Source organism: Actinia tenebrosa, unplaced genomic scaffold (genome assembly GCF_029948245.1).
Source record: "Actinia tenebrosa isolate PJP-AT-01 unplaced genomic scaffold, QUT_ActTen_1.0 PGA_scaffold11__36_contigs__length_13525064, whole genome shotgun sequence".
Lineage (NCBI taxonomy): Eukaryota > Metazoa > Cnidaria > Anthozoa > Actiniaria > Actiniidae > Actinia > Actinia tenebrosa.
Window position 1 is genome coordinate 4039625 of NW_028292571.1, and position 15187 is coordinate 4054811.

The 15187-nt window shown below is 36.1% G+C and overlaps 1 protein-coding gene across 1 annotated transcript; it reads left to right on the forward strand.

Annotated features, from left to right (window-relative positions):
• Positions 1–1140: 1140 nt before the first annotated feature.
• On the forward strand, positions 1141–13309 carry LOC116301145 (dynactin subunit 2). Its single transcript, XM_031710154.2, has 18 exons — positions 1141–1185; positions 1305–1373; positions 2734–2830; positions 4756–4916; positions 5226–5285; positions 5637–5657; positions 6021–6059; positions 6469–6509; positions 7162–7222; positions 7951–8022; positions 8773–8838; positions 9279–9323; positions 9824–9901; positions 9988–10059; positions 10607–10669; positions 10802–10841; positions 11596–11687; positions 12310–13309. The coding sequence occupies exons 1-18, from the start codon at positions 1147–1149 to the stop codon at positions 12409–12411; spliced, it is 1218 nt and encodes a 405-aa protein (XP_031566014.2). The 5' UTR covers positions 1141–1146; the 3' UTR covers positions 12412–13309.
• The last annotated feature ends 1878 nt before the right edge of the window (positions 13310–15187 follow it).

The following is a 15187-nucleotide window of genomic DNA, read 5'->3' on the forward strand; positions in this document are numbered from 1 at the left end:
GATATATACTTATTTCAATAAAGTTAGTCACCTGAAAAGCTATAAAGCTGAGGCCGACAAGGATTATGGGCAGATACATTTTACATGTTTCAACCGCTTGATAACTGTTGATGGACTTGAGATCTTTTACTAGTTACAGTCTCACCTCTCTCGAGCATCCTCAAGCTGAAGTTTGTATCAAAAAAGCTTCACTTGTTTGAAATGGATTGTTTCCCATGGTCCTTAGTGATCTCAGCTTTCTAGGTTCTTGGTGACTAACTTTATTGAAATAAGTATATGTACTTTGGCTGCATATTGACTAATGGTCAGTAGTGATTAAGTCCATAAAAAATTAAAATGGTCTAAAATATTTAATAGTTAGATAAATGTATATCTAACTTAGATAACTATTTAGTTCAGACGTCACCTAAAATAGTCAAAGCGCACCAAATAACTGTCATGCCAATCTGGGGGTTTGTTTTACAAGAGAATAAGTGAATAGACATTCATTTGTATCATAATGTCTCCCCCTGATCTCAGTAGCTGTTTACTTGTAGTTTCAAATTTATGTAAGGTCAGCTAAAATAGTAACTAACTTATCTAATTTAGGTGACGTACACAATTCAACAGTTTGACTGAAGCACTCTACCATACACAAACATGAGTGCATTATTTTTCAAAAACTTGGTTTGTTTACACTCTTCATTCTTTATATTTATTGGTTCTATAATGTTTGTAATAGACCTTTATCACACGGCAGCCATGTTTATCCTCATGGCAATAAAAACCTTTGTTTCACCCACATAAACTCATTCTCAAACTCTTGTATGCGAGGCTACGCGTGGTAGAATCTATTGTTCCAACCAACATGGCTGCCGTGTGAAAAGGCCCATGGCAGTGGCATCTGATACAGTATGGGCCAGTGAGAAGACCTAAGATATTTTGCAGATTTTTCCCTTACCCCTATAAGACCACCCTTGATATGGTAAAATATGCACTACTCTGAATATTGTCAGTCAATAATTCACTAATACTATTAAATATATGTAACAAATTCAGCTTGATTTTGTTTTTAACCTCCCCTCCCTTCCCCCTAATGCCATTAGATTTGGGCTTGGCATACCTACTGAGAGAGAGAGAGGGCTGGTTACCAGTAGTTTTTCCAAGATGGCGGCCAGAAGTAAATACGCGAACCTCCCAGGAATTGTATGTTAAATACTCCTTTAAAAATTACTCAAACCCCATTCTTCTGTTTTTTATATCTTCTCCAAAGAACATAGGGGTTTTCTCTTTTATTTTTAACTTGTTTTGATCTGTTTTACTAGGATAATCAGCCCGATGTATTCGAGACTCCAGACGTGGAGAAAAATACAGACCAGACTGAACAAGAAGCGGTAAGATTATGGCTTGGAATTGTAGAAAAAAACGGCAAGAATACTAAAATATATTAAAGTGTAAAGAAAACGTTTTTGTGCACAATGTAATATTAGTGTAAATAAATGAAATTTTTGAATCTAAGCAAAATATTAACACTTCTAAAAAAAATCATTCAAAGATTATTCATTTAGTCCTATTTATTATATTGATCTAAAAATCTTTAAAAACGCCTTTTTTAATTTCACTTGTGAGAAACCCTTTGTAGTAGTTCTAAAGTGTAATATAATCTTGAAAGATTTATTGATGTTGCATGTAACACAGCTACAATTCCAAAAATACAAAGCAACAGCTGATATTCATTTTTCGAAGTATTTTTATTTTGTTATTTTTAAAATCAAAATGCCCATATTTGGGCTAAATGCTTTTCTTTGATCTTTGACGTTTAATGGGCCATTTAATTTGAATTTTTGGCTGTCTATAGAACAGGGAACGGGGAACGGGGAACAGGGAACGGGAATTTGGTAAAATTTCTACGCGGTAAAATATATTTCTCTAAATATTGTGAATAGAATTTATTAATGAAATAGTCAGTTGAAATATTGTATTTGATGAGTTTTAGGGCCCATTTGCACTAGGCTAAATTTATGTTTGCTTTGCAAAAATATCTGTCAACATCAGCCGTTTCCTGGTGTGAACATAATTTTTTTAAATCTTACCAAAAGGTGTCTCGCTTTACCAAACTTCAAAGACGCCGTCAGCCTGCTTCAAAGCTGGACAAAATTTTGTCAAACGTCAAAACTTCCTTGATTCTTAACAGAATCATATGCATTTTGCACGGAATAAATTCAGGTCATTAGTTGTTACGGTGTCAACATGAATCCAGAGTTGAGGCCACATTTTGGTCAAGAAAATAACTAATCACATTTGTAAATCTCAACTAGCCCCGCCGAGGGAGAGAGAGAGTCTCGAGGGTTGTTCTTTGAGATACTTTTTTACGCAAAGACCCTATGTTTGGTATCTCTGTTATTTAAAATACCGAAATGCTCAAACCGTTTCGTCTTTTTTGTTGTTGTTACGTTCAGCGACTCCATAGATATGCTAGGCTGAAATAAGTACGTTTGCCGGACTTTAATACAAAAATAAATAAAAATAAAAAGATTTTTTAGAATATTCTAACGAGAAATATATTTTACTGCATAGAGATTTTACCAATTTCCCGTTCCCCATTCCTCATTTTAAAGACAGCCACGTATTTTAACACGAAATTTACTAACACTAATTCACTCCCGACTATCTATTGACTCATAGAAAACTCGACCTCGTAGTCTAATTGTTAAATGGTAAACTCATAATGTATATTTTACTCTATCGTTGCAGATGGAAGATGTGGATGAAAATGTGGAAATTTTAAACATTGATTCCAAGAAGGCTTTTGCTAACTTTAATGGTAGATATTTAGATTCCACTGCATCAGGTAAATTATGTAGCAAACTAATACATTTTCATTTTGGTGAAAGCATGATTCAAGAATAGATGATGTCTGAGATGCATGAGTGATTTAATAAAAATTGTAGGCACAGACATGAAAACGAGGCATTTTCAGGCAGAGTTCCTAAAAAGCGTTTGAAAACCATATCATCATTTCAAGTCTCCTCCGGACTCATGGTGGGTGATGGCTTGTCACATTGGTCTGTGTTTTATACAGTACATCGAGATCTCATCCTGACTGCAGACCAGAATCACTCCTAAGCTGATCTATGTAATTTAGCTTTTGACCTCCATGAGAAGCTTGACCCTGCTGTGGTTCCCAGAGATCTACATGTAAATGGTGTGCTGAAAACCATGCTGAACACCAATTTCTACAACCCTTGAAGAAAAGATTTATTTAGACTTTTGCAAAGTCCGCTGCCCACTTTGTTTTTTTTTTACTGGGCGCACAACGGACTTTTCGATCTTGCTTCCCACCAAATTTACCGACCCAAAAATCAGTCAGTAAATTATAGCCAATCACAATGCTCGAAATCCAAGCTGTCAATCACAATGTAAGATTAGTAAGATTATCTCTACGATTCCCATCGGCATCTGTCAACACAACATCTGTCTGACAACATGAGATCAATATCTGAGGCCATATCATACAGTAAAAGTAAATTAGGATACGAAACTATAAGAGAATAGCAGAAACAAAGCATAGAAGTGTATCTTTCAGACAGAGATATTTTTATATCTGCACCAACAGCAGCGGGAAAAAGCCTGACATTTGAGATCGCTCCATTCGCCTTAGATTTTATGAGGTTCAGTGAGAAAAACTTCATCGAGGCTGTTGTTGTTGTCCCTTTGGTCTCTTTAATGAAAGACCAAGTAACGTCTTTAAAATCAGAAGGGGATCTCTGCTTCCTATGTTGGAGACGACTAAACAATTTCCGTCTATAGTCATTGTTCGGAACTTGACTAGCGCAAAGAAAGCATATTTTTTGTTTGGACGCTGGAGATATCGCTATCCTTTCAACAGTTTTAGTTGGAGTTATAGCATCAACCATTATTATTGATAAACCATGTTTTGCTGCTCTGGATATAACATGAAGAAACAAATAAATGAAAACCACAATTCTTTAGCTCCGCCCCCGAAAGCCGACACTCCCGTATCAAATTTGGAAATGGTGAATTGAATATCCTGCAAGTTCAACAAGTCGACCTCTGGCGACTTCATCGCTCGCTTGCTGCGCTCAAATTAAAAAAACGCCTAGAAAACAAGAGAGGTCGACTTGGAGCAAGTCTAAGATTTATTCTGAATTCCCCAAAAAATGTCATAATTCTGCTTTTGAACTAAAAGAAACTCCAAAGTATTCCTATTAAAATAATTTCAAAGTTTGTGTGTTTTCATAAGTGCTAGAAGATCTTTCCCAAAAAAAGCCTCATTTTCATGTTTGAACATGCAATACTCTTGACAGCACTCCCTCATCTCAGAAATTGTCTATCTTGACTTGAAGAGAAGCATGAACCATTGGCTCAAAGTCTTTATTATATTTTCCAGTGCTGTTTCATTACAATTCTTTTCAGTTATAAAGCACTTGGGGATGGCCAGAACATTCAAGAAGTGTTGAGAAGCATTCCACCAAATGTCATGCTTCTTCTAACAACTATGACATTGAGTTCTGCCAATTTCTACATTATTTATAACTACACACTGCATTTGTGTACAGTCATATTCTTGAATGGTACTGTCTAACATTCTCCTAACACTTCTCTTGTGTTCTGCCAATGTCCCACATGCTTTATAACTACACACAGCACATATTTTCTATTTCTTCGATACAACACATTTCATGGCTAACATGGCAAGTTGACTGTGCAACAATTTATTGCCAGCCTTACTATATATGTGTATGCCTTGTTCAGATTTTTCAGATAACATTGGCATAAAACAGAGGAAAGGCTACCGAACTAAAACTGAATATGAAATATTGGGAGAGAATAAAGAAAAGGAAACACCTGAACAGAAGTTCCAGAGATTACAGCATGAGATGAGGGAACTGGCTGAAGAACTAGAACAAATCAAGGTACTTGTGCATAGAAACCATTGAAAGGAGCATGAGTCAGTGCTTGCTTTGAAAAAACCTTCACATTTGTAGCAATACTGTGAAAAAGTATTGATACAATAACAAAACTCACAGTTTCCAGTTTACTTTGAAAAAATATTGCATCACTTCGCAATTCTTTGATATGTTTTTATTCACAACTTTATCACACTGACACTAAACCTAAATGCTTAATAATTTTTTATATTTTTTAAATAATAATCCTTTTTTGATCACTTTATATTTGAATTTCTATATTGACAAACATTTTTTTTGTTCTTTCCCCTTTAGGGTGCCATGACAGATGAGAAACAAGAAATGAAGCTTTCCCCTGTTGCCCTAGCACAAGAGGTCAGTTTATTATTGTGACTTAAATTTAAATTCTTAAATACAATTAAAAGAGGCAACAGTAATTTATAGACTGGTTTTTCTTACCAGGCATTCTTTTTAGATATATCAATTCTAACAGCGGAGAGGAAAAGGCATTTAAATACTGGCACTGGAATCGCCAGGGCACGGGTTTAAATCAATGATAAAATTTTTTAAAGTCTTCCTTTTCCATATATTTTTTCTGTCTCAGCCTTTTCTCACTCCTCCCTGATCCTTTATTCACTGCTTTTATAATTAGTGGTCTTATTCTTTCTTTACTAAATTTTCACATTCTGAAAATTTATTTGTTTTCATATATGGTTTTTATTGCAGGTTAAAGTACTTCAAGAGCAGGTTGGTAAAAGTCTAGAATTTTTAATTGTAGTAGTTTGCTATACTCTGATTGGTTCAAAAGTTTGGCCGTCTCTACAAATCTAACTGAGCACAGTGCAGATATACCTAAAAGCTTTGCTAAGATGTATTACAAGGCATCATTGAAAAACAAGTGTAAAAACATTTTTATGCTCTTTTCAGCAATGGAAATGGGATAGATGGAAATAGGATATATTGAATGTGGAATATGGGAAATAGGATATATTGAATGTAGAATATGGGAAATAGGAAATGTAGAATATGGGAAATTGGATAAATTTGTTTGTTAGCTGTACAGTCATGTAGTCAACATCCTTCACCTTCTGCATCAATTTTCATTTACAGCTGCAAGATCTCCAACTAGAGAAAGTTCTTGGAGAAAAGGTTTGTATTCATTTTCAATTCAATTGAATTCAATTATTTTAATTGCTCTTAATTTTTCTTTTTGTACAATTTCAATGATGTTTGATATTAGTATAATCATAATTAATAATTGTAAACGAAATTTACGATATAACAAATTTATTACAATCATAATATTAGAGCCTGAGTGCTAAGTTGAAACCCCAAAAGGTTCTCACAGGAAATATTTTCCACCATAAAACCCCTACCACTTGGACAAAGGGAATATATTCCTCCCTACCCCCTGGGGTAACTTCCTTATACATGTAACACCCTTTAAATATACTTTATATAATAATATAGTTTACAATATCATTATGTGCCTAGGTTAGCTAACAAATTTGTAAAATAAAACTATATATAATAATTAATTAAATTGTATATATTTTAGGTGTTGACTGGTTCTTCTACACCCCAGACTGGCTTGTCACAGTAAGTACGATCCAGGCCAGTCCCTAGGGGTGGTTTGATGGTTCAAACAAATCTCCCTCTACACCTTTGTAGGAGGACGAAAAAATCTTTAGCACTATTTTAGTTTTTCAAGAAATTGCATAACTAAGATTGCTAGAAAAACGAACCTCCCCTTTCAAGGTCCTAGCGACGGGCCTGCAATCAACCAAGAAACTGAACATGTCGTGATTGAGTTACTTTGTACATGCACCAACATGCATGTGACTGGACATCATGACTGACCACATCGGACTGATACCACCAGACTCATCAATCTGACCAGTCAATGTGACTGGTCAAGAGAACCAGCCTGAGAAGCATTTGTCCATTAACAGGCCATTATTTTGAGCCATACTCACCTTTCCATTAAAGTACCAAGAACATACCCAAGTGAACAATGTACCAATGACCTACCCTTCCCCTACTGATGGCATACGGACACAGATTTTATCGCACCATGCTAACTATTACCCTGCTAGTTTATACAGTATTGTGTATTCCATTAAACTACCCACATTAAGCTACCTACAAAATACCTGAGTGAGCAATGTATCAATAACCTACCCATACTTTTACTTTTATACCCTGCTAGTTCATATTGTGTACTAATACTAAGTTTATATTGCATAATTAGGAGATTAAAGACCCAGCTTGAGTCATTTAAGGCACAAGAAGGAGAATCAAAAACTAAAAAAGTATGGCTCCAAGACATGTTGCTTTATATTATATAAAGTAATTAATGCAACCCCAACACTAAATTCCAACTTAATCTGTGAATTAGCCATGCCCTAACTTTTTAGAGTATCATAAAATTTGAAGATATCGAAAGGATGACAATAAAATATTGGTGAACACCCTTCCTACACATATTTTTTGAGGTCACATTCTTTACTATTACAATCATTATCATCTTGCCTTTTGAACTGATAATCACATACATGTAAAGATTTTAAAACCCGTTCCTAGTTTTTGTTGTTGTTGTTGTTGAAGAACAGGCAGTGTTTGCTCAGATGTTCATGTTTAGGCTTCTGACATCAATTCAAATTGAAATTTAAAAGTGGATTTTTTTAGTGTAAGAGGGAAAAGTTACTAGAGAGCCCTGGCATCGAAAAAATATGTAGCACAGTAGAGATTGAAACTTGTTCAGTTAAATCTTTGCCTTAATTACTAGTTATTTTGACCAGTAATCTTAAGCCGTAAATGAGGTATGACCATACTCAAACTAATTCAGCTGGTCATCATAACCTTTTTTAACCCTGACAATTGTGAAAAACTGTGCATTTGTACCAGCCACCATTGACTTGCTCCACACTTAACAACCAAACAATTAGTGTTTGGGCTGCAGCAAATGGTGCAAATTTGATAAAGTCAAGAAAGTTTTGAACAGTTTTATCAACAGTATATTTCTTGTTCTCTTCTCTAGGATAAAGGGGATTCTGTTACTTATGAGCTGTATTATAAGCCTGAACATGCTAAATTCAACCAACTTTCCAAGGTTTGTGTACAGTTGTTTGTGTAGAGTTATTAACCATGAACAGCAAACTGATCAACAGCGACCGACAGTGATCCACTTTACTCAACTGGTCAAAATTCTGCTCCATAACAATGGACTGTCCAATAAATTAGATGGATAGATCAATGATTGATGCCCTTGACTGTGGCTGGTTGATGGGTCTGTTGACTATCAATGATCAATGAACACTCAGCTGCTAGAATGGTCTACAATGACAGTTCAATTTCACTTTTGCAATGGACTTCTTCGAGGATACTGCCAAGGGCGGATGCAGAGTGGGGCAAAGGGGGACTGAAGCCCCCCCTTCAGCAGAAAAAAACAAAACAAAACAAAACTGAAGAATTAGATGCTTTTTTTTATTGTTTTCAGTTGTGTCAACAGAAGAAACTCAATTAGCCCCCTCCCCTTAGAATTTTGGCTGGATCCGCCCTTGACCGCTGCCACCTTTCCAGGGAGCAAAGCAAAACAAAGATGACAGAAAATAATAAAGAGTTTTCTGTGTTTGTATTTCATTTATGGGTAAAGGTGATCAATTTGCAGTCTTAATTCACCTTTAATTGTATTCTCTTGTGGTGAACTGTTAATATCAATCAACTGTCATTACTGTAACAAAGCTTTATTTCCCCCTGGGACACCCCATAATGCCTTGAGATTCAAGATGGCCACCTTATGATCGAAAATATAGTCCATTGTTTTTCTACTTACATGTTACTTACTCTACATACCTTACAGATGAGTGACCTTGAGAACAGAGTCCAAACCCTAGAGAAAGTACTTGGAGATGATCCCAATGTAGTGGTAAGTGTGCTATCCATCATAACCTTATACCATTCAAAAAAATAGAAAATGTGCACAGGTGCAGTCATAAAGAATTTAGAAATTGGCAGAACACATTAGTTAGAGTTGTTAGAAGAAGCATGACATGTAGTAGAATGCTTCTCAACACTCCTTGAATGTTCTGGCAATCCCCAAGTGCTTTATAACTACACATTGCACAGCAATTAAGTTTGACATTTGAGGTTTATTTGTTTTAATTATTACATTTACAATTATACTTCTTACCTGCAAGTAGCTGCAAGAAGTCATTCAGGGAAGGCACTATGTCTGATCTCTACCCTCTAACCTATTCAGCATGGGTGGCCCTAATAGAACATAGCTCTAGGGGTCACAGGTACAAACAAATTGCCCCCCATGATAAGGTGATGACATCCCGTTAACCTTTTGTTTATGTGTTTTAGTCATCTATAACAGACGATCTTGAAATCAAGGAGAAAAGCATACTGGTGAGTACAGAAATGTCTGCTAAATAGAGGTAGAGGTTCCAAATTAAAGTGCATATGACAGTTTTAATGTTGATTTCATTTACAAGTCTCAAGATTTAGTTGCAAATGCACAAAATATGTTTGAATGTAGAATCTTAATTTCAGGTAGTACACTTTTCAGTTTCCCAACATTTAAAGAGTACTATGTAAGCTATCGAATAAAGCTGTTAAAGAGTACTATGTAAGCTATCGAATAAAGCTGAATAGAATATGCCTTTTGTTGTTATTTTATACGAATTACAATTTATATTTAGTACATTACTACTGAATCTAGAGTACGGGACAACAAAATAACGTCACGAATTGGTTAATTTTCTCACATATCCCAAGAAATGAGCTTTTGAAACAAATTTCATTGCGATATATTTGTTATTATTAACAAACTATACATCTTAAAGGATCAAATGTTTTCTTGTCATATACACTTGATAACCTTACATAATTTATTCTTCCCCCAACAGGCAGCAGTTTCAGCAATCCAGTCTAAAGTTGCTCTTTTAGACCCCAACCATGTTGAACATATTGATGCTCGACTTCAGGTGGGTTTTACTCACTATTTCTAGTTTTGAACACCATTAATACAAAGTGCATAAAATGTTGATATTTACAATCTTTTCTTCTCCAGGGCATCCTCCATCATGTTAGCCAGATCTCCGAGAAGAAGGATAAAGTAGAAAATGCTGCAAAGCAGTCAAAAGTAAATCTTTATAATTAATATTTCATTATCAAAAAAACTAGTTGCATACTTAGGAACCGTAATTACTGGGCACTTGATGATGCTCCCACTTGTGCGTGGTTTGATATGGAGTTCCACCCAAGGGCAGATCCAGCCAAAATTTTTGGGGGGGGGGGGGCTAATTGAGTTTAGGGGGGGCTAATTGAGTTTCTTCCGTCAGCACAACAGAAAACAATAAAATAAAGCAACTAATTCTTCAGTTTTGTCTTGTTTTTTTTCTGCTGAAGGGGGAAATCAATGCCCCCCTTTGCCTCCCCTGGATCCACCCTTGCCACCATCATATGGGTGCAGAATGAGGTGCTTCTTGCTCAGGCTTTTCTACTGTGCTTCCAGGGTTCTTCTTATGGGTGTTCCCCCCCTCCCCCCCTCTCTCTCTCTTTCTGCAAAAGGTACTAATAATTGATTATTCAAAACCTAACCTACTAAAAATTTGGCATGTTATTTAAGGTAAGTTTGAAACTAAAATTTTACCTATTTATAATTACATTATTTCATTGATTCTTCTTAGATTGCTGAGTTATATGATCTTCTGAGCAAGTGGGACTGTGTAGTTGATGTCGTTCCAGATGTGGTATGCTGACCTTCCAATTTTTCCCTCGCATACCTGTACTCCCCATCCATTGTATTTTGATATGGAAATGGTTTAAAAAGGCTTTAGGATGTTAAAATGATAGCGATTTGACTGTACTTGTATCTTGTTTAGATAAAGCGCCTCCACTCTTTAAAGTCTCTCCATGAACAAGGTGTGTATTCCATTTTCAGATAAAGAATCAGTCACTTGTTTGTGTAGTTAACTGTAATGATGAAAAAGTAAATTATACACCGTGAAAAGATGAAAAAACTTACTGACGTTTTTTCATCTTTTCACGGTGTATAATTTACCTTTTCATCATTACTGTTTCATTAGAAACACCGACGCAGCTCACACTAGTTGTAGCTAGTTATATCTTTTTGTGTAGTTAACTGTTATTTATTGCAAAAATATTAAAACTGGGAATCAATTGCAAGGAAGGCGCAACTGTAGGGCACTAGCCTCTCGCCTCTGGGGTCTGTAAGTAGAGTTTCGCTTGATTTAAGGGTTTTTCTTTGGTTTCTTTGTTTCTTCCTCCCTCCGTAAAGACTAACAAATCCCAACTTGATCTGTGAGTTAGCCTTGCCCTATCTTTGATCAGCCAAGAGGTTGTTTCAGGGTATCAAAAAATTGGAAGAATCTGTGTTGCCCTCTCGCTTGGGCTTAAACTGGTAAAGATTAAATGATCGACACACTATTTTTACAACCATGTGCTTCTGCTTTATTTTCTCTGCCTTGGACCCCAATCCCGCGAAGGATCCTGGGTGATGCCAACATTGAACCTGAGAGGGGAGGGGTGTGACTATCTCATCTAATGCTAAATGGATGAAATGTATGTGATAAAAAGTTTAAGAGGCCACAACTCTTCATACCTGGTATCTTAGCTAGCTATAACTGATGTATTTTTCTGAACATTCCATTTTTAGCTAGTCATTTTGGTCAGACCTTAGTTCAGTTAGACAAAGCTCAACATGAAGTCACAAGTCAGTTGAAGAGTCAGGAAACATTGCTAAAAGAGGTCAGTATCATCATCATCATCATTATCGTCATCAACATCATTATCAACATCACATCATCGTAATCAGCATCATCATCATTATCATTAACAACGTCATCATTATCGACATCATTAACAACATCACATCATCATCATCGTAATCAGCATCATCCTCTTTATAATCGTCAACATCGTCATCATAAACATCATCAGCAGCATCATCACCATCATGCTTATCATTTATCATCGTCGCTAATGCACCACCATGAGCAACGTGATGTCTTTAGGCCTCAGCATCAACATCACATGCTCATCATCAACATTTTTCAATATTATTATTCAAAATCATCATCAACATAAATTCCAACATCAGCATCGTAATCATTAATTGGTCATTGTCACCGTTATCACCACCAGTGTCAACATTCATCGTCATCATCATCGTCATCAATCAGTATCATCTTTATTTTACCAAGGCAACTAAACTAATCTTACAAAGAGCTTTCTTGCTCCAAGATGGGCTTTGCCGTTTAGTTTTGTCTATCCTTTCTAGGGATATTTCCATGTAGGGTACCATTGGGCAGTGGTCACCATGATAATTATAACCCATTGAAAGACATGATTATCATTCTGTTTTCATCAGGTTGAGTCGAGTTTTTCATCCAACATGTCTGCCATTGAGGAAAATTGTGCAAAGGTCGAAGCAAGAATAAATGCATTGCAAGCTAAGATCAATAAAAGATAAAAAGATACCCAACCTTACAGAAGGCTTTCTCCAGATCAACTAAATATTTGTTTTTTGTTAGGAAGATTTGCAAGGTAAGACAAATCAGTCAGACAGACAGACGACATAGAAAAAACGGACAGACAGACAACATTTATGACCAAGACTAAAACTAATGGGTGTTACCTTATATCTATAATCAAAAGTATTAATGAATAGATATAGTATATATTGCTTAGAACATACCCACCTTATAGAGTTCTTACATATAAGAGATATCAGAAGCATCATGTGACATCGTCACGTGATTCAGAAGTGGCATGTTATTGGTTAGCTGGATGGGTTCCTTCTATTTTCGATCAAACTGAAAGCGTATTTAAAATAATGATTAATCGTTTCAATGACAACCAGATTTCGTTGCCATAGAAACGTCCCGTTGCTATGATACAATGGGTGTTATCTATTGAAAATATTAATATTATTATTAATATTAAGTTTTACTAGGCTCTTGACCATGAATCGGAACACTGCATGTTTAACCTACACGGTTACTCTCTAGCCTAAGTAGCAGCCCTTTGGGGAGGGGGAGGGGGACTCCTCAGGTTTCCTGTTGCTGCCCCCTTAAATTTAGGAACTGATTTTAATAAGTTAAAAACCTTACCATAGGATTCTAGTGTTGCCTAAACCGAAAACTACAATACTCATTATGGGGTTAAAGGGAACGTTTTTCACTCTTTCCCCCCAGTATTAATCTCAATCAAACGACATTTGATGGGATTCAGTTACGATTTACCTGTGAAGAATTTGAAGATAATATTACGTATTGTAATAATGGTTATTTATGTCTATAGTGAAATACAGATTCTCGGGTTAGGCTCATTATGAGGTTTAAATAAAGCATCCAGGTTGGATTCTCAAATTCAGTATCTTCAAAACAATATGGGTTCATTGTCTTGTGACGTGGGTGTTGAAAATATATACTTCTCTCCGGCATTTTTGATCCCTGAAATCAAACTGATCCCATCTTAACGAATAATCCCAAAAGAGGTTTTCAGATTCCTGATCTGAAAATTCCTCTTTTGCTTGATCGCTAATCCTAGCTTAGGAACGATACTCAAAGGTTGAAGTGTTTTCATAGCAACTTTGCAGCTTCGTAAATACCTCATGGGAGGGTCTAAGGAACGTGGCACAAGGGGTACGTGTTGATTGAATGGAGTTTAAACAGGCTCTCTCAAAACAAAATTCTGATCCCCGGAACGAAATTTCTCACGAGACCTCGCACCATGTTCAATTGGTCCCTCAGTAGTAATAACCCTACCGGCAAGTCGCTCCAAACTTCATAGTGAGTCTGAGAAAAAAAGTATTCCAAATGGCAAATTTTCAATGACTGGAGTTTAAGGCCCCATCCACACTATGCCGGATAAATTTGAATCCGAATTTTTATTTATTCGATTAGGCCTACCGTCCACACTAGTCCGGGCGAATCCGGAACAATTCTTCACCGAAAACGAATTTTCGAAATGGAACCGAATAAAAAAAAATTCGGATTCAAATTTATTCGGCATAGTGTGGACGGGGTCTAAGCAGGGCCGTCCTAAAATGATCTCCAAGCCAAATTTCTGATCCCTGGAACGAAATTTCTCCTGAGACCCACCATATTGAATTGTTCTCTTTGTAACCCGGTGAACAGGACAGAGGGAACGTGGTCCTGGGTGGCGTTTTGAATGACTGGAGTTTACAAAGCAGAAACCATCCTTGCATGCTCTCATGTCAAAGGTTATCATGTTAAGGACAGCATTAAACTGCTTGTTAGTTAAACTAGCAAATTACCGTAATATTTACTCAGCTAAGACGCTTAAATTGTCATGAACAACTGACTAAAATCATCCTTGCGGAAACGGAGCAGAAAAACGACAAGGCTGCTACTTTCGCATTTTTTTCTTTATTTTTTATTTTCTCTCATTCATACTAAAAAACAGTAGGAACTTGTAGATAAATGGAATCTCCGTAAAAAGCTTTGTGAAACTGACGTTTCGAACAAAGCATTTTACGGTGATTCAATTTATCTACAAGTTCCTACTCATTTTATTCAGAAACACCGACGCAGTCCACGCTAGTACTTCTTATCACCACGTGCTAAAAAACGTTTAGTGTTTCATTCGTGTCTCTTGTGCTTTAAACTTTTCACAAAATTCTACTAACCTCGAGCAATTGTACTTCGAGGTATTAGCAAAAATGTTAGTTTTTGTGCTGATCAAAATATCATCTCTCTCAACGTTCAGGGCGTTATATCTCAAATACGCATTCCTTAGATTTCCCCAAATTTTGGTATTTTGTTAATCAGTCCCAAAAGAGGCTGTTTATGAAACATAAAGCTTATTAACGCATAAAAGTCGAAAGTAGAACCCGTTTTCTGCCCTGTCCCTTGCGTATTCTTGGCCGAACTTAGTTATGACTTTCCCACTGAATTTGGACTGAATTTACGAAAGTATAAAACCTTTTGGGAGTCTCCTTTTCAGATACATGATGTTGTGCCGGTCATAATCTTCATGTGGTGAAGATATCTATCGGATTCATACACATATTTTTGAGCTCATATATTTATTGGTCGCATAAGCTATCTTTTTTATTATTTCTCGAAAAGGTAACTAAACGACAGAAAATGGCGGCCATGTCGGTCTTTATCCAAAGATTTTTGTGAATCTTTTATGACCCTGCGACTAAGAAAGAAGCCAAAAAATAGTTCATTGATATTAAAATGGGGCAAGGCTTTCCTCATATATGCCTCATTTACCCT

Excerpts from the sequence above, each read along its gene's own strand:
- LOC116301145 (XM_031710154.2), top strand. The coding sequence starts at position 1,147 with ATGGCGGCCAGAAGTAAATACGCGAACCTCCCAGGAATT. Across the intron at positions 6,060-6,468 it reads AGAAAGTTCTTGGAGAAAAG|GTGTTGACTGGTTCTTCTAC; the intron begins GTTTGTATTCAT and ends TATATATTTTAG. Across the intron at positions 10,842-11,595 it reads AAAGTCTCTCCATGAACAAG|CTAGTCATTTTGGTCAGACC; the intron begins GTGTGTATTCCA and ends TTCCATTTTTAG.